General features: G+C 39.4%; 1 protein-coding gene across 3 annotated transcripts in view; it reads right to left on the minus strand.

The window, feature by feature from the left end:
• Positions 1–6,610: 6,610 nt before the first annotated feature.
• The window catches only part of VEPH1 (ventricular zone expressed PH domain containing 1), a 208,360-nt gene continuing 187,276 nt past the window's right edge, over positions 6,611–27,694 (minus strand). For all 3 annotated transcript variants that reach the window (XM_059686883.1, XM_059686885.1, XM_059686884.1), the window contains exons 13-14: positions 11,612–11,748; positions 6,611–7,697 (exon numbers count right to left, since the gene is read on the minus strand). In XM_059686883.1, the coding sequence (XP_059542866.1) occupies positions 7,461–7,697; positions 11,612–11,748 (374 nt within the window). In that variant the 3' untranslated portion in view covers positions 6,611–7,460. The remainder of the gene's footprint in view (positions 7,698–11,611; positions 11,749–27,694) is intronic.

Raw genomic sequence — 27,694 nt, forward strand, 5'->3', positions numbered from 1 at the left:
ATTGTAAAAGAATTCAAAAAGGAAACATTGGAATTTACTATTAAGCCCCCACTCCCCCACTTCCTATGAGGTCTCATGGAACACGGTGATTCCTATGAAGAAATCAGTCTGTCATCTGTTTGAATACTTTCATTTTCACATTATTTGAGTACTTTATTACTTTTCTAGGTTCTAAGTATGAAGTGAATTCTAATCAGTTCATTGGTTGAAAAACAGATGAAACATATTTTCTTTCTATTCAATGCAAATTTTGAAAAAGTTCGTCCACCAAAGCTTAAGGAACTATGTAAACACAATGTGTCTGATTATCATGCTACAAAAAAATTCATAAGAAAGTTCCAGGATATCTATCTCCCCTTCCCTTAACCCCGGATAGATTTTCTTTGAAGAAAACACATTCAATATGTTCTGGATGGGGGGTGTGGAATGAGAAGAATGTCAGTATCAAAGGTGCTCTGCAAGGCTGGGGTCCTCATGACAGGACCCAGGAGCCAAAGCCTCGGCCAGGGCTACTCGCCTATTCTGCCTCATACATGACGAGGGCCTTGTGCAACCTGGTAGCAGAAGCACACACACAGGAGGTGGGAACCTGTTTCATCAGCACCCTTCTCACCTAGGCAGGTATCTGAGAAAACATAACCTTGGGAATTGTCCTGCTCCTATAAATTTTATTCATCCCACTACCTGTTCCACCTACTTGGCTCTACTCCTCTCTCTTTCCTGGTCCCCAGCTTCCAATGTGGCTCCAGTTCTTGCTTCCCTGCTGTTGTCTCTGGGATGGTTGACCTTGAGGGCCTCTTATGGAAATGCTGCTCCTTCTTGGTATGGAATTCCTCCTCAGACACCATCCCAACTTCACCTCCAGGCTCCCCAGTCTATGACAGTGGGTGAAAGATACACCACATGCCCTCTACCCTCACCCCTGCCATCTTGGCCCATTCCCTATCTAACTTCCCTGCCAAGGAAGGGGACTTGGGTAAAGGGGAGCACAGCAAGGGGGTGCAGAGGCATCAGAAACATGGCTTATATGTGGGCATTAGTCATATTATTTCCATCAAAATAGAGGGTGTGATGGTTAATTTTATGTGTCAATTTGACTAACCTAAGGGATGCCTAGAGAGCTGGTAAAACATTATTTCTTGGTGTGTCCATGAGGGTGAATCTGGAAGAGGTTGGCATTTGATTCAGTAGACTGAGTAAAGACATCTACTGTCACCAGTGGTGGGTGGACAGTATCCAATCCACTGGGGGCGGAATGGAACACAAAGGTGAAGGAAGTGAATTCTTCCTTTCTTCTTGAGCTGGGATGTCCATCTTCTTCTGCCCTGGAACACCAGAACTCCCAGTTCTCGATTTTTGAACTCCAGGACTTACAGCTGGTTCTCAGGCCTTTGACTTGGATTAATTCGTACCACTGATTTTTTTTGGCCAATCTCATACTTTTAAGAATGAGTGCATTAGGAGCATTGTAACCATTTTAATAGATTAAAAAATTTCTCGCATTTGCCATATGCTTTAATGTGCACAAAAACTTTTATATTATAGTTTTGATTACTGTAAAACAAACTCCTGTGGAACTCTTAAAGTAATACTTCTGCTCATTTATTTACATTTTTCCTCCCATATTTTAACAGTTCTGAATTCGGGATGAGTCTCACAATGGTCACCCACCAGGAATGACTGTGACTAGCTGTCACTCAAGCTTGGTGCTAGTGCTTTGTGTTGTGACTTCAACTGAGTCATGTGCATGGTCGACACCACATGTGCTAATTGATGTTTAGTAGGTCTTAAAAAATTATGTGATTTGCCTTTGAAAAAATAAAGTTATCATGTACACAGAAAAGTACAGAAACAGAGGTTGGGGATGAAATGGGACTTAGTGAGTCCAAGAGCCGTTATTAGAGGAATGTCTACAGTTCCATGCGGTTATACTAAGCAACCATTAAATGCTTTACCTGAGAAAGAAATACATCACCCTGTGGATAAATCCATGCTTCATTTTGTTGCTGAAATGGATACAAAAGAATTATCTATCACACACCACACAAAGTACCTAAAGTCAGAAGCAACTGCCAGGTCCCTCAGATAACAGATAAAAGACATTTTGAAGTAAAACGCTACTCATTGGACATTATTAAGGCATCACATCGTAATTTCATTGGCAGGATTTTCCCTTCCTTAGTGGAGTGTCATTATCAAGCACCTATTCAGTTAACGGTTCTCTGCAGGTGCTTTCACATGACATTTAAGCCTCACACCAATTCTGTCCCATCTCATCCCAACCTGGAAGCGAGAGCTGAGCATTTTGCTCAGATTGGTAGTTTGGTTTTGGTAGCATTAGGACTTGAATTCTCATGTATCCATGCCCAGAGCCTGTACCTCTTTCTCTAGACTCCACTATCCTGGTAGAAATCTCCCTGATTTGCCAACCCCTCTATCTTTTTTTTTTTGAAGGTGGTTTTTTTTTCTTTTTATTATTTTAGTTGTTTTAAATTTATATCTGATAACATTTTCTGAAAACACCGTCCTGAGGCCATTTCCAGAGGGAACTGAGCTGTTTACACAACCCTGCCCTGTCTGAGCAAGAGCATGCATTTGCACCTACACCCACCAAGGACCAAGGGCAGAGCCACCTGGGCCCAGCCCTGTGCCTACCCATCTAACAAACTGCACATCGGAGGTGGGAGGACCTCTCCCTGGAGCCCCTGCTTCTGGGAATTTCTGATCCACACAAGCCTGGCAGGAAGTGATGCGATGGTGGGATGATCTGGATCCAACCCCTCTATCTTTCAGAAGAATCTGTGGGGTGGAATGGCACCAAGATGTCTATACACAAGATGACATCTTGGGTTTTTCTTTTTCTTTTTTTATCTGAAAACTGAGTTAGATTTTTGGGGACTGGAAATCCTGATGAGGGTATTTTTGGTGTTTACTTCTCTTCAGTGCACCTTGAATTTGGCTCACATAGTCTCTCACATCACCTCACAATTGTTTCCTAAAATGGAAAATGCTTTTCAACCAGGTAATCTTTACTTATGCCTGAGAATAAGCCATACTCAATGGGCCCCAAAAGACCATCTTCAATTCAAAGGTGATAAATTGAAGATGATCCAATAAATGCCCCTCAACATCACCAGCTAAGGATTTTCTAGAAAACCTAGTATTAAAAAAAGCATTGAGCATTTCTTTTTACCAACTGCAGGTTCTCAAGAAATAATCAGATGAGATTCTCACACATAAACATTTACTATTTTCCGTGGCTATTTGGGTGGGAAAAAGAGTTAAAATGAAGTAAAGAATGAAAACCACTTGAATTTCTGTCCATGCTTATAATTGTATTCATACCAACAGTTTTAAAGGTTTAGACATGTTTAGAAATGTGGTTTCTTCTTAGATCAGGAGAGGAATGGCTGCCCTCTTGGGAAAGGCCAGCCTGTGGTGAGCTAGCCGGCAGCAAGGGTGGAAGTGCCAGAAATATCAGTGGGAAGCTGAGGATTCTGAAATTCCTCATGTGATTCAGAATCCAGGAGAATTTGACTGCATTTGGAATCACTGCATCATGGAATGAAACCAGAAAGAAGATTATTTACTCCTCATACATTTACTTCTCTTTAGATCTGGTTCCAAGGCTTTGAGAATTTTGTTATAAACTAGAGATATTTCATTAATTAAGTAACAAGATCGTTGTAACAAGCAGCAAAGCTAATTATTTTCCTCCAAATTGAGGTGGTAGGGCCATTCTCGTCTTTCTGAGGACAAGCATTTAGTGAAAACAGAATCAGCACGGAACCAGCGTTTTACTGTAATCTCGGCTATGAAAGATTCGAGCACATGATTGGCATTTAAATTATTAATAAGTAATGCAGTGTCACTTAATATTTTATTTCCATTCATCAGTTACCAGTGTTTCTTTTTTTTTATACACTAATTTTTTTTTTGTTGCTTAAAGTATTACAAAGGGTTTTACATATGTGTCCTTTTTTTCCCCCCCGCCCTTGACAGTCCCCTAGCCTCCCCTACCCCCCAGTGTCTTATGTCCATTGGTTATGCTTATATGCATGCATACAAGTCCTTCGGTTGATCTCTTACCCCCCTACCTCCTGCCCCCCAACCTTCCCCGGCCTTCCCGCTGCAGTTTGACAATCTGTTTGAGGCAGCTCTGCCTCTGTATCTATTATTGTTCAAAAGTTTATAATGGTCTCTATTATCCATGAATGAGTGAGATCATGTGGTATTTTTCCTTCATTGACTGGCTTATTTCACTTAGCATAATGCTCTCCAGTTCCATCCATGCTGTTGCAAATGGTAAGAGTTCCTTCCTTTTTAGAGCAGCATAGTATTCCATCGTGTAGATGTACCACAGTTTTCTAATCCATTCATCTACTGATGGGCACTTAGGCTGTTTCCAGATCTTAGCTATGGTGAATTGTGCTGCTATGAACATGGGGGGGCATATATCCTTTCTGATTGGTGTTTCAGTTACCAGTGTTTCTTAATCAAACTAGCTAGAGTTACTCACTGACTCTTAAGAAAGAGCTGGTAACCCTAGCCGGTTTGGCTCAGTGGATAGAGCATTGGCCTGTGGACCGAAGGGTCCTGGGTTTGATTCCGGTCAAGGGCACGTACCTTAGTTGCAGGCTCCTCCTTGCCCCAGGCTCAGGGCCCGTGCAAGAGACAACCAATCGATGTGTTGGTTGCCTCCTGCACAAGCTGGTAGAGTTTAAAATAATATTTAGAGAATCATTTACAGCTATACCTGCTCGCACACCTTTTCTTGCCCAGCTCCACAGAAGGGGGTGTCCCTCTAGTCCAGTGATGGTGAACCTTTTGAGCTCGGCGTGTCAGCATTTTGAAAAACCCTAACTTAACTCTGGTGCCATGTCACATGTAGAAATTTTTTGATATTTGCAACCATAGTAAAACAAAGACTTATAATTTTGATATTTATTTTATATATTTAAATGCCATTTAACAGAAAAATCAACCAAAAAAATGAGTTCGCATGGCACCTTTGACGCATGTGTCACCTTTGACACGTGTGTCATAGGTTCGCCATCACTGCTCTAGTCCAAGGTAAATCACTTGTCTATACTCTGAATGTACACATTAAAATTTAATTTTCCATGGGCCCACCTATCAAGCTGTTGATTGGAAATTTTTTCTCTCAGTGAACACTGCCATCTTCATTAGGTTTCCGAAGAAAGTATTAAGGGCCATCAGAGACTCCTCCACATTCTGACATCCCAGCCCTATCCAATCCATCAGTATCCTGTCCATTTCACTGGTTTAGTATTTTTCCTGCACTTTCATTTCCCTCTGTCTCTCAGCTACTATATTGGTGTAGGTCCTAAACACCTTCTTAAGAACCTCCCAGATCATCTCCCTGCTATAATATCCAATATCCCTTTCTCTGTACCACTATCAAAATGATTTCTCTCTTCTTAAAACCTTTTAATGGTGCTTCACTATCTTAAGGACAAAGTTCAAGATCCTTAGCATGGAACCAAGCCCTTTATGCCATGGCCCTGCAGGGAAGCCAGCATCATCCTGCACCATTCCCCAGAAGGCCCCATATGTTCCAATCTGAGGTAAGGAGTTGCTGTTTTGAAAATGGACCATGTTCCCTCTCTCTCCTTTGCCTTTACAAGGTGGTTCCCTCTACTGACCATTTGCTCTGTGTCTGCCAGCAACACTCTGAATAGTTCCTTAAGGCAAGCTCATTATTTGACAACTCTGGGAAACAGGGAGGGAGCCCACGCTGAGCTCAAAGTCAATTGCTGTGGTACCTTCTCCTGCGTTCTCCCAAACCTCCGTCAAGGTACTTGCCATAGAGCATTTCAGTGTTTGTTGTAAACATCTGTCTCTTCCACTACACTGTACGTTCCTTGAGTGGAGGAGTTGAGTCTTTATTTTTGTCTTTTCAGGCCAAGCATGGTACCTGTTGCTTGGTAGCTGCTCCATAAATTGCTACGGCATAAAGGAGTTTAATCTTCTTTCATTGCTTCTGAAAACTTTCAGGTAGCCCTTAGAACAGCGGTTCTCAACCTGTGGGTCGCGACCCCTTTGGTGGTCGAATGACCCTTTCACAGGGGTTGCCTAAGACCATCCTGCATATCAGATATTTACATTACGATTCATAACAGTAGCAACATTACAGTTAGGAAGTAGCAACGAAAATAATTTTATGGTTGGGGGTCACAACATGAGGAACTGTATTTAAAGGGCCAAAAGGTTGAGAGCCACTGCCTTAGAAGGTCTTTCGTCTTGCTCACCCTGAGTACTTTCCTCTAATTCCACATGTTCAGTGACCATCCATATATCCATCAAGGCCAACTTTTGACCTCCAGAACTCCATGTCCCACTTGCAATAACTTCTGTGCCTCACCATACCCCAAAGTTTGTATGTTAAAAGTGAAATGTTTCCTTCCTCCATTGGCCTCTTTTCTACTTCCCGTCCTAGTGAGTTAGCCGTGGTCAAGGATGAATTGGGTTTCTGTGCTAAATCACACGGTTAGCAAGTTTCTAGGAAAAATTGATCCTTTATGTATAGTCCAAGTTTGCTTTTGTATTAGTGATCTACCGCTACATAACAAATCAGCACACACTTGGCAACTTAAAAAAGTACATATTTATTATCTCGAAGTTTCCGTGGGTCAGGAGTCCAAGCAGGGCTCAGCTGGGTCCTCCGCCCAGGGTTTGCAAAGCTGCGGTCAAGGTGCAGTCAAGGTGGCTGGGCTCTTACACGAGGCTGGGGATCCTCTTCCAGGCTCACTGGTTGCTGGCAAAGTTCATTTCCTTGAAGCTGCAGGACTCATAGCAGCTTGCTTATTCCAGGCCAGTGAAAGAGAGTCTCTGACTTGCTTTTAAAGGGCTCATCTGATTAGGTCAGGCTCACCCAGGATCATATCCTTTGGATGACCTCAAGGTCAGCCGATTAAGGACCTTCATCATATCTGCAAAATCTCTTTACCCTTGCCATAGGATGTCACATAATCAGGAGAGACACCAGTCTATCTCTTCTGCCATATTCCATTAGTTAGAAGCAAGTTGCAGGTTCTACCACACTCAAGGGGAGAAGGTTATACTGGGTGTGGGCCATCGGGAGTTATCCCAGAATTCTGCTTCCTACAGCTGAATTCTTTAAAAAAAAGCATACGGTTAATGGCAAAACCCAAAATCTCAAGCGTAAATGGGAGTGGCACAGAATTTGGGGCTGGAGAAAATGGTTTCCCAGGCTTATCCTAGCTTACACAAATGTCCTGAAGTTAATGCAAATGCCATTAGGACGTAAGATGTGCTAGGAATCCGGCAGCTTTTGGGTACTGCTTCGGAGGAAAAACTGTTCCACTGGTATTTAGTAACAAACACATTACTCGGCGAATTTATCTTTTTTACTTGACATTGGCAGTGAAAACGCAATGCCGTTGTACACAGTCAGTGTGAGGTCGGCTTGCGAGTCCCTACAGATATGTGGTCACCTCTCGACTTTCTCTCTCTTTTGCTTGGGCAACTGCCACATTGATGCACTGGAGCCACTCTTCTGCGTTCTTCTCATCCTTGGCCTTGAAAACATAGGTTTTATTGTCTGTGAAGATTTCAAAAGCCCGAGGGAGAGAGCGGTCCCTGCGTTTTCTGGCCACAACCTTCACGCTCTGTACTTTGCTGAGTTCTATTGGTGAGTCATCAGGATCGTCTTTCTGAAATGCACATGGGAAGTAAAACACATGAGCTGGCTCCCAGAACATGGAAAGATCTCTGGCTACTGGAGGATTTTCCAAGAGGATCAGAATCCTTTCACTTCCTATGGCTCAAGGCCTTTGTTATTTGAGGCACCATTGCCTCAAAGGGTCGTTAGAACAAGAAAGGAGTGAACAATTGGCCCTTTGTTATCGTATCATAAATTGGCACAAGATAGCTAGTTTCTAGAAATTCTACCTTGGGATTGGGGAAAATGTTTAATTCATATTTCTTTGATTTTATGTCATTTTCTATTAATATTAAAACTTCATTAATAGAGCAAAACATAACAGTACAATTTGGAGTACCATTAACTCAGAATTTAAGATAATTTGGGAAGCATGGAATTTAATTTTACTTTGTGCTATATCTGAGGAAGAGGTATTCATAGAATAAAAAGGGTTTCAGTGTTTAAGTAGATCAAACTGTTTTTGAACTCCGTGGAACGTTGGAAGCGTCATTTGTCTGCTAGCATGAATAGTTTTAAGGGGTCAGATACTTGTTTAAAGCAATTTCAGGTCTTTAACTCCATTTTGTCTCCTGGAGAATGTACCTGTGGTTGAGGATCTTGTCAATTCCCCTTTCCCACCTCTCCTGTACAGTCACCCTTCTTCCACTTTGCAATGAAAAGATACCCTTCTCACTCATCCCAAACTTTCCATGGTGTATTATGCAACTTGGAAAAATCTCAAGAGCATCAAACAAATTTTAAAAAGCAATACAGAATATTAATGTCAGGGAAGCATCCTTCAAACAAGCAACAATAATCCCCATTGTTGATTAAGTGATGTATTTCCAATAGCATTTCACTTTTTTATGTTTAATAACTAGTAATATAATAATACATTTGGTATTATACTTACGGCTTTTCAAAAATTATATAATTTTTTAAAAGAGAAAAATATAAAACCTTAGTATTTAGAGACTGATGGTCACAAGAAATTAAAATTAAATTTCAAGTTATATACATAGTTTTATTGCAATGAAAAATGATAGTGTCATTACAGTGAAATGCTGTGGGAGTGGTAGAACAAAAATATGATTTCAAGGAAAAGTGACACAATGTAAACGTTTTTATTAAAGAACTAATTTATGTAATTTTTAAATGGATAGTGTTAGGTGTCAAATTGCTATGGTATTTTATTTCAGTGGTTACATTTAAAGAAAATATGTGATATTTTTATTTTAAAATGAAAATGCTTATAATTCAACAGAAATTACAGTTTGTGCAACTGTTTAAACTTATGATTAAAGTGTTGATGCACCTTAAAATACTATAGGTAATATAGATCTTTCCAAATTCTTTTAGGGGCTATATAGGATAAACTTGGAAAATATCTGCACTAGACAATATTTGTCAGCTTACTGTGGTTTACAGTATCTGAGGATAATAAAATTGTATTTCTTTGGGTTAGCCTACAGTACAGAGACTGATATATGAAAGAACTGATAAAAAAGATGTTATCATAGTTATTTCAAGAGGGACAGTGAATTAACCAAGACAGAAATGGCCAGGAAGTTAAAGGACACCATTGCCTAGCTGGTTGGCAGAGATCTTAACAATAGAAAGTAACACTATAATCTTTTAGTTTAAAATGCACATTTTTTCTCATTTACAAGAAAGGGCCTTTACGATGTGGCTAGACTGCTGACCACTGCTAGGTTACTGTGTCCCTGGGGATGAAGGAGATTTTGCTGTGGTCCTTACACTATTTGCCAATATTTGAGCCATATGTTTTGTCAGGTTTCTGGAATGTTAAACCATTATTTCCCGATAAAGATGTCAAACACGTTAGCCAACTATAAAATAGCTCTTTCTCTAAACTTTATTAAAAAGCTCTGAATCAAGAAGGATAAAGGTCATTATTTGAGTTCAGGAAAAACACTCTTATGCACTGACTCTGCTTTGACTCAAGAGATCTGATAAATCACTACATTTTTTTAACTTCTATTCCTGCCTTTTTATATGAAAACAGGAAATTCAGATGGCCATTTTTAACACTTTAAATGTGAACCTGTTCTAAAAAAATATATAATGTTTCTTTAAACCTCCAATAACTGTCTAAATCAGCGGTTCTCAACCTGTGGGTCGCGAGCCCTTTGGGGGTTGAACGACCCTTTCACAGGGGTTGCCTAAGACCATCGGAAAACACATATATAATTACATATTGTTTTTGTGATTAATCTCTACGCTTTAATTATGTTCAATTTGTAACAATGAGATTGGGGGTCACCACAACATGAGGAACTGTATTAAAGGGTTGTGGCATTAGGAAGGTTGAGAACCACTGGATTGAGCACACACTTTACTTCCCTTTTAAAAAGATCTTCAGCCACAAAAAAATCCATCTGTATATTTCGTAATACATACAAATGAAGAAAGTAACATGAGTTCAGAATAGGTGTCATCAAAGTCTTTTTTTTTTTTTTACTCAAAAAGTTAAGATGAGGTTTTATAGATTGAAAAAGCACTGGCCAGAATTTGTGAAATTCAGCTACACCATATTTGATTCTCTTGGGTAATAAATAAATTTTATAATGAGCACTCTAAAAATATAGTGCATGTGTTCTCAGTGCATTGTATTTTTAAGTAATTTAAGACGTTTCATTAATTAATTCAGATGCAGTTTGCTTTGCCACTGGCTCTGTGTTTAAGTGTACAGGGAAGCAGGACTAAGTACTCACTTAAGAGCATGTTTGGTGTCATACTGCCCAAGCCTGACTCCAGTTTCACCCTCTTTACCTTACTGGCTCTATCTTTGGTCAAGCCAATCATCTCTTTGAGCCTTGTTTCCCCTTCTGTGAAATGGCAATAATAAGAGTGCTGACCTCAAAGGATTGTTTGAGGCAATCCAGTGTTGCATGTGAGCTCTGATGAGCTGCTATTATTATTTTTATTATTATTACTATTATTATTATTTTTCAGTGTAGCCAAGAAGTAGGTCAAGATTTTATTTCCCTGATCCTGATTGAGTAGAGTTGAAGTATAATAAATCTGATTTGAAAAGAAGGGGAAAACTTTACATTGTTAATAGGTTTCCCCCTGAAAATTCAGAATACAGATATTTACTCAGCATCCTTGTTCAGATGGAAAATTCTATTAAATGAATATTTATTAATTCTTTTAGAATCCCATTTTATTCATTCACTGAATGAAAGATAGCATTTTTTTTCTAATCAAATTAAACTTTGGTGATTTCAAAAGTAATTTAAAATAGACCAGCCTTTTTTTCTTCCTCCTTGTCTATGGTTCCCCTTCCTTCAGTCCCCACCTCTAAATAAAACCTGTAACTATAAAAGAAATCAGTCAATATGATGAGCCATAAATGTACATAGGTGATCTGCAGGGAAACAAAAGGCATGGTGTTCCAGTCAAGAGCAGTTTATCTTCTAAAAACTTAAGTCAACAAAAAACAGCTCTCCGCCGAAACTGGTTTGGCTCAGTGGATAGAGCGTCGGCCTGCGGACTGAAAGGTCCCAGGTTCGATTCCGGTCAAGGCCATGTACCTGGGTTGCGGGCACATCCCCAGTAGGAGATGTGCAGGAGGCAGCTGATCGATGTTTCTCTTTCATCGATGTTTCTAACTCTCTATCTCTCTCCCTTCCTCTCTGTAAAAAATCAATAAAATATATTTAATAAAACAAGCAAACAGCTCCCATAATAAAATGAAGAGGGACAGTGAACCAACTAACATAGAAATGAACAGAATGGGCAGTGAAAGGAACATGGTAATAAAATAATACTGTAAAATTGTAAAACAGAGAAGGAAAAAAAAAATACTGATATTTAACCTGAGGCAAAATGCCTACCTAGCTGTTTGGTGGAAATCAAGACTTTAAAAATGCAGGTGGAATAAATAGCAGAGGAACTTACAGACTTTCCTTTTTGAAACAGAAGTTGGTTTCCAGCCAGTGTGAAGTAACGGGTTTTCCACCTTTTGATGAACTTCCATCTGACTTGCTTCTCTTTAAGTTTCCCTTCTATGAGAGGCTGGCCGTCTTGATTTACAACTGTTGAAGGTAACAGACTGATCAAGCCATTTATTTTCCATTAGTTATTTGGCAAGTGATCAAAAGTCAGAATTGTCCAGGGAACCAGAACCCAGTAAAGCATATTTGGAAAGTGGGCTGATAAATTATGAATTTGGTTAACCTTTCTCCCTTTGTCCCTGAAAGGATGCACAGTTTAGATGATGGGAAAGTGTTGAAAGACCTCATAGAGATTTTCAAAAGAAATATGGTTCACAAAAAGAGCATCTGGTTAGCAGTTTCTAAGGTTGATCCAGATAGCCAGCTTTCTGTGCTTCGTAATACTTTGTTTCATGATATTCTGTTCACATGAACCGCTGAGAAATATAACTTCATAAATAATCACAAAACACATATATTTAGCTATTTGGCAGCAAAAGTCAACACACTACTCCAAAAAGACATGTTTTCCTAAAAGCCATAACAGATGCAAAGGCAAATTTACCCAGTTCTTTTGAACAGGATATTTCCACTCTGTGGAACCCACATACTCTCTCTTCACCTGCCACACTCCCATCTTTGCCTAGTTAACAACCAATAATGCATTTTTCAACTCCAATGTTGCTTCCTTTGGTAGACCTTCCTAAAACCCAGACCAGAGTGGCTTTGCCTGTTGTATGTTCCCATAGCATCTGGCAAGATTCTTTTATAGCAGGCATCATCATCTGTAGATGGTTAGTGGTGTTTATCTAATGCAGTGGTTCTCAACCTTCCTAATACTGCGACCCTTTAATACAGTTCCTCATGTTGTGGTGACCCCCAACCATAAAATTATTTTCGTTGCTACTTCATAACTGTAATTTTGCTACTGTTATGAATCGTAATGTAAATATCTGATATGCAGGATGTATTTTCATTGTTACAAATTGAACATAATTAAAGCATAGTGATGAATCACAAAAACAATATGTAATTATATATGTGTTTTCCAATGGTCTTAGGCGACCCCTGTGAAAGGGTCATTCGACCCCCAAAGGGGTAGCGACCCACAGGTTGAGAACCACTGATCTAATGAATGTTTTTCCCCCCCATCCAACTGAAAGCTCCCTGAGGGCAGTGTCCCTGCTTTGTTCACTGTTGCATCACCAGGCTTTTAACACAGTGCCTGGCAAATAACAGGAAGTCTATAAATATGTGTTGACTGAACAGATTAATTAGAGTCGAAGTACTATCATTACATTATTATTACACATAATCATAGAATTAGAAGATGTGTTACCATGTCAGAAGGTTAGATGTTGAATGGAGGAATTTAATTTCTTTTAATAATTACATTAAATTCACTTCTTAAATTTATATAAAAGCATCTAATTTCTGGGGTGTATGACAAAATTTACTTCTGTCGATTTATGTTCAATTTTCAGCAATTTGAAAGGAATGACATATTTTCTATCACTTGGAAATTTGGACAATGCCTGTTTGACTGTATCTTTCCTACCCTACCATTTCCCTTTCCTAATTTAGATCAAATAAGTATCTCAGAGGAAGATTTGTTCATCTTGACTGCATTTTCAAAGTAAGAATAATGAAGTATGTAGCTTTCACAAACAAAGTTCTAATGAGGCTAGTTTGGCATTGTTCCTTGTCTGAAAAGTATTCAATTAGATGTCTCATTGTCAATCCCAAATTAAGGCTATAAATGGAAAATACATATCAAATATATATATGATAAAAATAGAATAGAGAGTGATTGACTTGGGGTTGGTGCACATGCATTTAAGTCATCAGAAAAGAGCTTGGACATTCCAGGTGACACTGATCTGAGACATCAGTGTTGAGAAGCGTCTCCCATCCTCTGAGAAACTTCACGGTGGTTAGTATTGTGCATAACAGAGCCCAGGAAAGCAGGAACCCAGGAAGTATTGACAATCACATCAAGAAAATGATTTATGGATGCAAGGATAGTACAATATCCACAAATCAATAAACATGATATATCACATAAACAAATTGAGAGATAAAAATCACATAATCATATCAATTGATGCAGAAAGAGCATTTGACAAAATCCAACACCCTTTCTTGATAAAAACTCTCAGCAAAGTGGGAATAGAAGGATCATACCTCAACATAATAAAAGCCTTATATAAAAAACCTACAGCCAACATCATACTCAATGGGCAAAAACTAAAACCATTTTCCCCAAGAACAGGAACAAGACAGGGCTGCCCACTTTCACCACTCCTGTTTGACATAGCACTGGAAGTGCTAGCTATAGTGATCAGACAAGAAGAAGAAATAAAAGGCATCCAAATTGGAAAAGAAGTAAAACTGTCATTATTCGTAGATGACATGATATTGTACATAGAAAACCCTATGTTTTTTGATTCCATCAAAAAACAACTAGACTTAATAAATGAATTTGCCAATGTAGCAGGATACAAAATTAACACCCAGAAATTTATGGATTTCTTATACACCAATAATGAGCTCACAGAAAGAGAAACTAAAAAAACAATCCCATTTACCACTGCAACAAAAAAAAATTAAGATACCTAGGAATAAACTTAACTAAGGAGGTAAAAGACCTGCACTCAGAAAACTACAAGACACTGAAAAAAGAGATAGAGGAAGACATAAACAAATGGAAGAATATACCATGTTCATGGATTTGTAGAAGCAACATCACTAAAATGTCTATACTACCCAAAGTAATCTATAGATTCAATGCAATCCCCATTAAAATACCAATGGCATATTTCACAGATATAGAACATACTCTCCAAAAATTCATCTGGAATAAAAAAGACCCGGAATAGCCGCAGCAACCCCGAGAAAGAAGAAAAAAGTTGGGGGGATCATAATACCAGATATCAAGCTATATTACAAAGCCACCGTTCTCAAAACTGGCTGGTACTCGCACAAGAACAGACATATAGACCAATGGAATAGAATAGAGAACCCAGAAATTGTTCCAAACCATTATGCTCAGTTAATATTTGACAAAGGAGGCAAGAGCATACAATGGAGTCAAGACAGTCTCTTCAATAAATGGTTTTGGGAAAATTGGACAGATACATGAAAAAAAGAAAAAGAAAAATGAAACCAGACCACCAACTTACACCATGCACAAAAATAAACTCAAAATGGATAAAGGACTTAAACGTAAGATGGGAAACCATAAAAATCTTAGAAGAATCACAGGCAGCAAAATATCAGACATATGTCGTAGCAATATTTTTACTGATACAGCTCCTAGGACAATGGAAACTAAGGAGAAAATAAACAAATGGGACTACATCAAAATAAAAAGTTTCTGGGATGGGGGTAACATGGGGATAAAGACACATATTTAATAACTTAATCAATAAATAAAAATAAAAAGTTAAAAAAGAACCTAGCTAGTGTTAAAGTACTCAAAAAAAAAAAAAGTTTCTGCACAGCAAAATAACCATCAACAAAACAACAAGAAAGCCCACTGCATGGGAGAACATATTTGCCAATGTTATCTCCAATAAGGGTTTAATTTCCAAAATTTATACAGAACTCATAAATCTTAACAAAAAGAAGATAAACAATCAATCAAACAATGGGCAAAGGACCTAAATAAACACTTTTTGAAAGTGGACATACAGCAGGCTGAGAGACATATGAAAACATGCTCAAAATAACTAATCATCTGAGAGATGCAAATACTAGTAAAAATGACAATGAGGTACCATCTCACACCTATCAGAATGGCTATCACCAACATATCAACAAACAACAAGTGCTGGAGAGGATGTAGAGAAACCCTCCTTCACTGCTGGTGGGAATGCAGACTGGTGCAGCCACTTTGGAAAACAGTATGGAGTTTCCTCAAAAAATTATAAATGGAACTTCCATTTGACCCAGTGATCCCACTTCTAGGAATATATCCTGAGAAATCAGATATATTTTATCCCATCAGAAAGGATATATGCACTCCTATGTTCATAGCAGCACACTTTACAATATCTAAGATTTGGAAACAGCCTAAGTGCCCATCAGCAGGTGAGTGGGTTAAAAAACAGTGGTACATCTACACAATGGAATACTATGCTGCTGTAAAAAAGAACTCTTATCATTTGCAACAGCATGGATGGACCTGTAGAGCATTATGCTAAGTGAAATAAGCCAGTCAGAGAAAGATAAATAACACATGATCTCACTTATTTGTGGGATATAATGAACAACATAAACTGATGAAAAACATAGAGCCCGAGTCATACAAGTATCAAATAGACCATCCAACCTAAGAGGGAAGACATGGGGAGGATGGGTAAGAGATCAACCAAAGGACTTGTATGCCTGCATATGAGCATAACCAATGGACACAGACACTAGCGGGGTGAAGGCATGTGCTGGGGGCGGGGGGGGGCGGGGGCAGGTGGGAGTGTGGGGGGGGAGAAGTCAATGGGAGAAAAAGCAGACTTATATAATACTTTAAACAATTAGAATTAAAGAAAAAATGATTTATGTTCTGCTTTGTTTTACTAGCATTTGCATCATCTGCTTAGACCATTCTTGAAGCTAGTAATATTCTTTGCAAATTTACATTTTCCACAAACAAGGAGCTTCCTTTGTGCAGCCTCTCTGGTCCTATTTCAGGTAAAGTCACCTCAGGTGGAGCACTTAGGACACAGGCCTTCTCCAGGTGCTATGCTTTCCCAAGAGCAGGAGCTGCCTCACACAGTGTCCGCCTGGGCTGTGTGTTCAGTGAGTGTTTACTCACAGGGTGCTGTTGAGGCAGAATGAAGGGCACAGTGGCCTTTCTGGGAAGAGGAAGGAAAGCTCCAAGAGCAGATCCAAGAGGAGAAAAACAGGAAACAACAAACCAGCAACAAAAAAACTCAAACCAAAATAGCTTAAATTAAAAATCTATGTATCTATGTATCTATGTATCTATCTATCTATCTGTCTATCTTTTATTGATTTCAGAGAAAAGGGGAGAGGGAGAGAGAGATAGAAACATCCATGATGAGAGAGAATCATTGATTGGCTGCCTCCCGCATGCCCCACACTGGGGATCCAGCCCGCAACCCAGGAATGTGCCCTTGACTGGAATCCAACCTGGGACTCTTCAGTCCATAGGCTGATGCTCTATCCACTGAACAAAACTGGATAGGGCTAGATTTAAAAAAAAATTTAACACCATTTCCATGCTTTCAAACTAGAAAAAAAATTTGCTAACTTAATTATAATATTCAAGGGTTTTAAAAGAAAATTTCAGAAGAGTTAGATTTGAGTCTTCTCAACTACAGTTTTCTGATCAACAATGAAGAAATAATAGCTCTCTCCCGCTTAACAAGAATGTTGAGAGATCGAAGTCAACACAAAGAAATTTATGTGAGGACAGTAGGTAGGTGGCAGAGCACTCCCCCCACCCCCTGTCACTACTTTCATTAAAGACTTTACTTCACAATTTGTAATCACACTGCTTTCTTCCACGGTTTTCATGGAAAGATGATTTAAGGCAATGTCATTTACTAACAGAACATTTTTCCTGTCTTAGTTTTCCATATGTACTCAAAGAAGCATTTGAGATAACCATGAGACCTGAGCCGATTTGAAACCATGATTGATTTAGGTAATATTTAGGCACATAGGAGATTCGCTACAAGTATTTCTCCTCAAGGCAGGCCCAAATGTTTCACTTGAGGAGTATGTGTCAACAGTTTGTGAGGAGCACTTGGCAAAGTAGTTGAAGGAGTTGTTTGAGACTAGGTAAGGGTGGGTTATCATGCCCACATACCCGCTGGGCCATAATGACAGAGAAGCACTCAAGACGAAGCAATAGTCTTCCTTGAGAACAAAGGAAGAAGGGCTATAGAGAAATGCTGCTACGCAAAGACTTAAAAGTCTGTGGAAAGGGTTTTAGGAACTCTCATATAGCTACATGTGAGGGCTCTAATTTAGGCATCAGAGTTAGCTTTAGATACTTCTGTAAAAGCCAGGTTATTTGTAGCTGTAGGATTAACTTAAAAATATTTCAAGAGGCAAAAAAAGAAAGACTTAAATTTTTTTCCAGCTGCTATCTCATGTCTTATTTTTTTTTCAATTTGTCTAGCATATGCATGACTGACCATGTGTCATTTTAATAGGTCTGTTGCCCATAGCAGTCCTTTGTAAGCAATGATTCTCATATGATATTACAGTCTCTTCATGCCTAAAACATGAAACTAATTCCTTCTAAGGATGATCATATTTCATTTGAAAAATATGATGTAGAATGAGACTTTGAGGGAATGAGTATGTGTTTAAAACTACCTTGTTTGCAGGTAATGCATACAGGATATTTAAATAATTTCTCACTTGTCAATTAGCACATTATTCCATTCAAAGCACCACAATTTGGCTAAGACATTCTCTACCAAGCTGGATCTGTTCCTTTCCTTAATTATCAGTTGGCTGAAAGAACTATGGAATATTAAACTGAATTCTCTAGTGCTATTGGAACTCAAGCTGTTATCATGTTTCTCAACATAAAAGTCTTTCAGAATGCTAATGCACATGTTTATATAGTACTTGTATTTCTTTTGTGCACCAAGTGTTGAAAATATTTATGTTGATAAAAGATGAATTTTGAAGGTGTTAATCTTACTCAACATGAAGTCGGTGAATAAGAATGAAATAATATCAAACAGATACCTTAAAGCTCAGAAATCCCACTACAGGAGGAATAAAGCAATAAAGAATAGGCATCTATTTATCTCTCAACCACCCAATCATCTTATGCACACTTTTGGGCACAGATAAGCTTGTAAGGCACTGTGTTTGGATCTGAGGGGTAATAAAGCCCAGCTTAGCGGGAGCTTGAATTTATCATCTTGTGGAGATAAAGTATTTTACAAATTCTCCAGCTCAATATAGTGTCTGGTGAATGCCACTGGAGAAGTAAAAGCCAAACATTATAGCACTTGGAGAAAGGAAATTCTGCTTCTAGCTGTGAGGAGGTAACATGAGAGCCAGGCCCTTGCTGAAGAAGGAAGAAAGCATATTCTAGGAAGAGCGCAGAAAAGGACTGAGGTAACAAGAGGGATATGTGAGGGAAAGCACATGAAAAAGAACAAAAACACCTAAAGAAGCTGGAAGAACGAATGAACTCACAAGTAAGTCATAAAGCAGTTGTGTTGGGACATAGTGATGCGCTGAAGGCAGAGGATAGGAGGGTGATTCATAATTCCTAGATGCAAGATCCAGGAAGAGACTGGGTATCAAATGGTCATGGGGAGGTCATACTGGTCTTTATTTCAAAGTTCTTCTGAAGCCCCATGAGGGAGGACCTTGCTTTTTCAAGGATGGAGGGGCCCAAGGCCTGTGAAGGTCCAGTCAGCACAGCTACTAGATGGTATCAGCTATGCTCCATGCAGGATCCTGGCAGGAGATAGATGGCACCTCAGGTTGGTAAATATGGTGAGTTAATAAAGGGACTATTTGCATAGATGTGGGAAATATATAGGAAAAGCACCATGCTACTCTGGCCCCAGAACCTATGAGGAGGCATAATAAACAATCATTTGCCTGAAAAGGAAAAGGGAGAGGACAATTAGCACCCAGAGGCAGAACTGGCTGGAGGGTGCTGCCTGACAGGAGCTGTGGCCATGGGTGGAGGACACAGTCAACCTACAGTGACCAAGCAGAGAGGAAGCTGAGCCTCATGCTTCTCCTTCTCTCTCTTTTCTATTTTTAAAATTATTATTACTTTTTAATCCTCCCCCCCAGGACATGCTTTTATTTTATTCATTTATTTAAAATATGTTTTTATTGATTTTAAAGTGAGAGGAAGGCAGAGGGAGAGAGAAACATCGATTAGGTGCCTCTTGCAGCCCCACAACCTGAGATCGAGCCCACAACCCAGGCATATACCCTGCCCAGGAATTGAACCAGTGATCTTTCGGTTCATGGGCCAATGCTCAACCAACTGAGCCACTCCTGCCAGGCTTTTCTCTCTTATCTCCTGCTGGTATCCCAAAAGCCAGAGATAAGGGGGACTGGAACAAACAGGAGAGGCATGTATTCTAAACTAGGGTGTAGGAAGCAGGAAAACCTCCTGGGACCAATGTTGACTGAGCTGAACTATGAGGGACAAGGAGCAGTTTTGAACATAAAAGAAGGAAGGGTATTCTGGGGGGGGGGGGGATCATATGCAAAGGGTCAATGCTGAGAGAGGGGGCATCAAATGTATTTTAGGAATTATCACTCATTCTATGTGATGGAATTTGGTGGGACTTGAGAGCAAGGGATGAGGAGTGAGAATCAGGAGACCAATCCTCATGATCATTGGACATTATGCGAAGTGGAACCTAAAACTTTGTAATGTAGCATAATGAAAGATAATAATTTCTGTAGTTATACACGGAGTATAAGAATTCAACAATTCAAGGTTTCTACCTTGTTCTAAGATTGCTTGCAATTCTGAATGTCTTTATCCAACTATAATTTATTGAAATATGGTTTGTTTTAATTCATGTTTAGCCCTTATTACAATAGATCATATAGGGCTGAACCAAAAACATTTTTCTGGTAGAGGCCTGTAGTTTTAGTTCAGTTGAAGTCCAGAGTCTGCCACCTAACAGCTGACTGGTCCTGTGCAAGTTATTTAGCTTCACTGAGTTTTAGCCTCCTCCTCTCTAGAGTTGTCATGTTTAACAACAGGGCCACCATGAATGGCTGTGCAGGCTGTTCACTGCTGAGTTGGGGCTGAAGTTCAGCCTGAATTTTGCAGTTGAAGCCATGTAACCCCAGTGGACTTCACCCACCATCATTAAAGTCACATAAAAGCACCATGAAGGTGCTACTATAATCATGATCATGATCATTATCAACATAAAATGACCATCCTCATCCTTTTATTATAATGATGAGCAGTTAGATTTTAAAAATACCATATCCTCATGATTCTTGGATAAAACCCATCTCTCTCCCTCCAATCTAGAATGTAAGGGAACATACATGAAAGCCTTAGGCATAGTGAGAGAATTCAGCGTGAGACAAGAACCCTTTCAAGGTTCAAGGCCTGCAGGCTTTGAACTTAAGGTGTGACAGGCAATTCGAGGTCCCCAAAAGGCGATAAGCTCTTGTTTTTGAGTAATTGGTCCTTTTATTCACCAAGACTTCCATTTTCAAGCCAACCCAATAATGGATTGGGCTGCATTGGGAATGTTTTTCACTCTACCTGTGGTTCTCCCTTTTCCTCCAGATTTCCTGCTTATTCTTATGACAGTAGATGGTGACCCCACATAACTACTATTCACATTGCACACTGACTTCCAGACTCAGAAATTACTTCTACTGTATATTTTCCAGCGTATGCAACTTTTGCTTGAAAGTATTGCATTGCGCATGAATACCCCATAATTGACCTTGTCATGAATCTAATTTATGATATTTGAATTCTTAAATACTCTTTACTGACAAAGATACCTTCAGAAGAAGACATATTCTGAAAGAAAAGTTACAAATATCAAATACGTAATTTTTAAATAAAAATTGAGGGGAAATATGTCTTAACACCCCCCCCCCCACCCGCCCCTGAAATCCCTGCTTCTGGGACTTACAACTCCTATATAGTCTGTGGGGAATTTCTTTGTATGTATTGAGAGTCTCAAATTTACTTTAATTTCCTTCCATGGTTTTACTGATTTGTGTGTGAGTGTGCCAGTTGTAATAAAGCCAACTGTGATTGCAGAGAATATGCTTAAAGAGGGATAGAAGCATTATTAAATGAGGAGGTTGTGGGAGCCACATTTAGCAGACTGAGCGTCTGTGGTTTTTGAAATCACTAAGGATCGTAGTGAATGGCATGTTTGTTATGAATATCCAGGCAGTGTTTTAGAGTGCCATACCTTGTCAGTAGTGAATAGATGAGGAAGCATAGATTTTGTAACATCCTACAAGATGCTGTGGGTCCAAAATACTACAGACAAACTCAATTTGAAAGCAGACCTTTGAGGGCACTTTTACATGTGATTGAATGTCTTCCTTTCTCGATCATTTCATGCCCATCAAAATGTAATATGCTTTCTTGGCTTCTCTATCAATCACTGGAGTATTGATCTAAAAAGCCCCAGGACTATGATTTTGTAAGTCTGTAGAGCAATGGTTTCAAACTCTGTTCTGAGGGCCACCTACATTGGAATTAACTGCTGGCTTATTAAAAGGCACATTCCAAGGCACCACTCCAAACCTCCTGAATCACAATTTTTGGATATGGTGAGGGATCCACCCTTCTTAACAAGATCCCCAGGCAATTATACTGGAGCTTAGGAACTTCTAGGATATGATGGGAGCCTCATGATAAATCACAGTAATTGATCATATAATATATAAAATAGTAAAACTGCAAAACCAATGGTGGTAATAAAATTGTTGCCCTAGTGGGTTTTGCTCAGTGGACAGAGCCTCAGCCTGTGGACTAAAGGGTCCAGGGTTCAATTCCCATCAAGGGATACGCCCGGGGTTGTGGGCTCGATCCTTAGTAGGGGGCATGCAGGAGGCAGCTGATCAATGACTCTCTCAACATTGATGTTTCTATCTCTTTCTCCCTCTCCCTTCCTCTCTGAAATCAATAAAAATATATTTAAAAAATATTTGAAAAAATTGTTATGGCCTTTGCATGAAATTAAAAAATAAGGTAGTAGAACAAGATCATACACATATTCTTGGCTTAAGTCAACAGAGTTACAGGGGAGAAAATGCTCAGAATCAATGTTTGTGGGATTTGGCTTATTTACTGTGTCATCAGTGAAACAAAAATTCTAAAGTCACTTGCCAAGAAAGTAACCTTTTTAGTTTCAGTAGTTCTGAGAAGTAATCTTGGCCACCTCTGTGCTTTTATGAGAAGATGTGAAAGAAGATTGGCACACACTTACCAAGTAATGACTGATAGGGACCCATCAGAAAAGATCAGGAATGGTGGAAATGAATGGAAATAATTGTTCAATCTTAGAATTGACCTTTGAATAAGAAAAGGCTGCACACACATTTCCCATGTTGGTCCCATGTTGTCATCCCATTGATATGACCTCATGGATGGGGATTATGGGCAACATCTGGCTTTAGGATTTTAGAAAGTTTAAAATGTTGAGTGCTTTCCCACATTGCCTGTGCATTATATAGTTTTCCTTACATGGCAAAACACAGATCGGACATACTGGCACCAGGTCTGTGATAAGGAGGGTCATTTTGTTTGGGTTGTACAAGTTGAGAATATCTTAGCCATTTTCCCACCTGCCTGTGCATTCTAAGGCATTGTCTATCTATAATGTTTTTATGGAATTATTTAACACAAGTTCTGTCTGTTGTGGTTGTGGCCTCAAACCATTTGGCAATAAATAGAAGTTTTACAATGTCTGCACTGGAAAGTTTATGTATGACATATACACCATCACACTCTGTGTGTATTTGATTATATGCATACACCCACAATACCTTACTCTCCGTGAAATAAAATGAAGTTATAATATCTTTGAAAATAACTTATTTAAGAAGATATTGTTTATATGAAGGATACATTTGACACACAAAGTACACCAGAAAAGTCATCATATGAAAATGATTTTTTATCTTGAAATGTATTACTGTGAATTCATAAATTTATATTTTGTTACCATTTGCATAAGAAAAATTTTCCTAAAAAATTTCTGAGAAGATACAAATTTTGGATATTCACTTATTTGGTAAATATTTATTGTGCCAGGGATTGAGAATGGATGGATGAGGGGAGCTTCCCTCATAGAACTTACTATTTATTGGAGGAAATACATATTCATCAAACACTCACATGTTAAAAAGAATAAGATGGCAGCTGTAATAAGTGTGATGAGCAAAAGTCCTAGGTGCTTTGAGGACCTAGGTATTCGTTAGGGAGGTACCAGAGGGCTCCCCATGGCAGTGAATTTGAGTTGTAATGGGAAGGCTAAAATCTATGTTCATGAATGAGGCAAGGATGGGAGAATGAGCACTCTGGGCGGAAAAACAGCCCTTACAAAAGCCTGATGTCAGGAAGAAGTGGGGTGTGTATGGGAAATGGAATGAAGGTCCTTCCCACCAGAGCAGAGAGGAACAGCGCATGGGGTAAGTTGAGGCTTGGAAAGACCATTGCGTTTGAGGCTGTGAGGGGCATGTTATAGAGTTTGGTCATCAAAATAAGAGTGGTGGAGAGTTATTGTAAGGTTTTGGGTAGGGGCTGGCACCATCAGCTTCTTGCTTTAAAGAAATCATTCTGTCTGAGTGTGGGAGGGAGAGCAATAGGGTCCAGATTAGCTCAGTTAGGAGGCTATTGCCTTTATTTTAGGTAAGAGGTGATGGCATCTTGCTCTGGGGCAGTGGTTCTCAACCTCAGCTGCCCATTAGAATCACCTGGGATTTTAAAATCCTGATGTCTGGGCCTCAGCCTCTGGAAATTCTGTTTTTCTGTTATGGGGTGGGGGCCACAACATTAGTAACAAAGAAACAGAATTTCCGGAGGATGAGGCCCAGAAACCAGGATTTTAAAAAGATTCCCAGGTGATTCTAATGTGCAGCCAAGGTTGAGAACTACTGCTCTAGGGTGTTAGAGAGAAGCAGACAGAGTTGAAAGAAATTAAGAAATGCACAATATTGGGTGGTGGATTGGAAGGAAGTGAGGGAGAGAACAGTGGGTTGCTGGCTGGTGCAACAAAGTAAGTGATGTTGTGTTTACTGAGATAGGAAATTCTGGGAGAAAACCAAGTGGTTTTTAGGACAAGGTTGAGACAACCATAAGCTTTAATTTAATGAGCCAAGTTTGAGGTGCCTTTGAAGCAGTTGAGTAGGCCGTGGTAGATGTACATCTAGAGTTCAAGGGAGGCTTGGACTGCATATGCACAGTTGGGAGTTGTCTCATCGAAGTGGTTAGTAAGCTGCAGAATCTGCAGGATTGACTGGGGATAGCGTGTACAGTGAGGAGGAGGGAGATGCTTTAACAGTGAATAGCTGGAGAGAGGAAGGCAGGCCTGGAAAGGAGGCTGAGAAGTGTCTACAGAGTCGGAGGGAGAGCAGAAGTTCAAGGAAGAAAATGTTTGAAGAAGGAGGAAATGGTCAACAGAGTTGAATGCTGCGACAAGGCAAGCAACACAAGGACTGAAACATACACAGTGCATGGGTGACTTGCAGAACTTTAATGGCCGTAGAGATAATGGCTCAGCAGCCAGACAGAGAGGGGTTGAGTCGGGAGGAGAAGGAGGCAAGGGTATGCAGAGATTGAGCATTGGCAACTCATTTGGCTTTAATGAGGAGGTGAGAGAGAGGCAGCAGGTGAAGAGAAAGGAGAGAGTAAGCCAGTTGAGTGTGTTTAAAGCCAAAGGGAGGATTCAGTTGGTATGGAGAATTGATTAGAGAGAGAGAAATGATAATCAATACAATAGAGTTTCTGAGAAAGTGGGAAGATTTAACAGAGGGAGTAATGCCCAGAGAGGCATAAACCATGGAAAGAGGAGGAAAGGAAGAAGATTCCAGGATAACAACTTATCTCCATTGAGAAATGTGTTTTTGTTTTGGCATAAAATAACTCAAAGTATTTTTAAACAACAGGCGGAGGTTTTACATAATCAATACATATTCAGGAGTCACTAGCAGTATGTAGATGTAGAAATGTCCTACACAAGCACTGAGCTGGTTTTGGTGCTCTAACAACACTTAGCATATACGACAATTTCTGACATGTGGTAGGAGGGAAGGCATTCTAACACAAACCCAGCCATTGCATAAATCCAAAATTGGTTTTCTTTTGTCACCTTTAAAGTTCCATGAACATTGACACTGAAATTAAACGGAAAAGTTCCAGGTGAATGGACTTACGAGGCAATTTGTGTCCTACAGTTGGGTTGGGTCCTCAGAGGTCATTTAGCCTATTGTTACATTGGCATCTGGAATGGAAGGTCACCTAGCTCACCCTGAAGGTGTCCAGCAAAGGATAGCCACAGATCTCCTTACAAAGGCTTTTCTTATTCTGATGTAATTTTGAAACCATGTCTACTTGCCATGAATATAACAGCACGCTCTTACAGCACAAATGTTAGACATCAAGTTCTAAAGAGGAATCATGATAGCAGGTTGTCTGAAAAAAAAAAAATCCTTTCATTTTCCTTTATAACCTAAGAAGACCTCCTATTGACCATTACATGCAGAATCTAAACATCTAATGGCTCAGAGAGCAATCACACTGGGGAGTGCTCAGATTTGTGGAGGAAGACACAAGTGCCAAAAGGGAGCCGTCTTGCAGTTGTTTTTTGCAGGGCGTAAGAGCACAGGCATCCAACATGTCTCAAGGAACATAGTGAAAGTTATGACCTAGTTATCCCTCGTTCTTTTGAAAAATGTGCCTGAAAGAAAGCCAGACGTGTTCCAGGACGGCCAGCTGACTAACTCCTACTGTTAACATGCACCAGCAATTCCAGGACAGGAGGTGACTGAGAAACAGATTTTCTTGGTTTTCCAGAAATAAGAGCTGTTCTGTTAAAGCTACTTGCTCAATCTCCATCCTCCCGTTCGTGTGGAGTAAAGGGATTGGCAAGAAACACTACCAGGCAAGTCCCCCAGGACTCTTAAGTTATTTCAGTAATTTTCTAATCTACTCAGGACTTTTATAAGCTGATTATCAGAAACTGAATCAGCAATTGGAGAGTTTGGACATAGTTTCCAATGTAACCATTTCCCGCATGTAATCATGACTCACACATATGTGCACAAAGTCCCTGCTCTTCTTTAAGCAGAATAAGTTGGCGGGGAGGAAGCTCACTCGTTGGTCTTTCCATGATAAGAAATTTGAATAATCATTCTTGGAATTTCCAATATTCCATGTCCTTAACTTGGATTTGGTCTAGAGATGGAAGTTTCAGGTTGAGGAATTAACCTAGATTTTAAAATTCTAGTTCTGCTTAGTAGCTGTGTTACCTTGGGAAAATTACTTAATGATGAAAAAATAAGAAAAAAATGCATGTAAAGTTTAGCACAGAGTTAGCATGATAAATGCCAACAATTACAGCCACTTTTGGACCTTAACACTACTCTAGCATTCAGTTTTCTCTGACTTTACCTGCATCTAATTGGATAAAAATATATTTTATTGACTAGCAGATATTAAACAGAGATATTTCTGTGTGTTGGTGGTAGAGTTGGTGGAGTGATGAGATTTTTACCTGAAGAGGGGAATATACTTAAGTGACCATGTAAGCTAGCTGATTGGCTGTCAATTTCTGGAGTCCCATAGTTCCATCTCCACACTATTAAGAACTATTTATATTTCATTATGTCTAATTGAACTTCTAATTGCCTTGTGTGTGTTCCTCATTTATGGAAATGCTGCAAATATTTTTTTTTCAATACTGAAACAATACATCCTTGACAACAGTTACTGTATCATTTTGTCAGTACCTTAAAAAACTAACCCAAATCCAGCTTCTTCAGCCTTTTGCCTTAGACTCCAATCCTACTTCTCTAGACCCTCCTTCCTGAGGCTGACTGAAACCCAGAGGAGTAACAGGACTCAGCACAGAATTTCCAGCACTAGACCGAAAGGGAAGTGGACCCTTCGTGTTACATGAGGTGGCTTCTCTCAAGGAGGAAACAAGCTCCAACCTCCATTGACCAGATTCCAGATGTACTGGGTGTGGAATAGTGATGTATTTGACATACTTAACACATAATTACAATCTTGAAACATCAGACTTTAATATTCAAGGCTTTGGCTTTGCCATTTCTAAATATTCATTCATTCTTTCATTCACTTACTCAACAAGTGTTTATTGTGTGCTAAAAATATACTAGGAAGTATGCTAGATTTTTCTATCTGTGTCTTCTAGTCCTAACTGGATTATGTCTCCATTTGGAGCATAGATATTGTACTTATTCATTATTCAACATGTGGCCTGTAGGAGGGATTCAACCAACTCAATAAACGTGCATTACATAAATGAAAAATGAGATGCAATTACTATGCCAGACATAC

This window comes from Myotis daubentonii, chromosome 3 (assembly GCF_963259705.1).
Source record: "Myotis daubentonii chromosome 3, mMyoDau2.1, whole genome shotgun sequence".
NCBI classification, from domain to species: Eukaryota; Metazoa; Chordata; class Mammalia; order Chiroptera; family Vespertilionidae; genus Myotis; species Myotis daubentonii.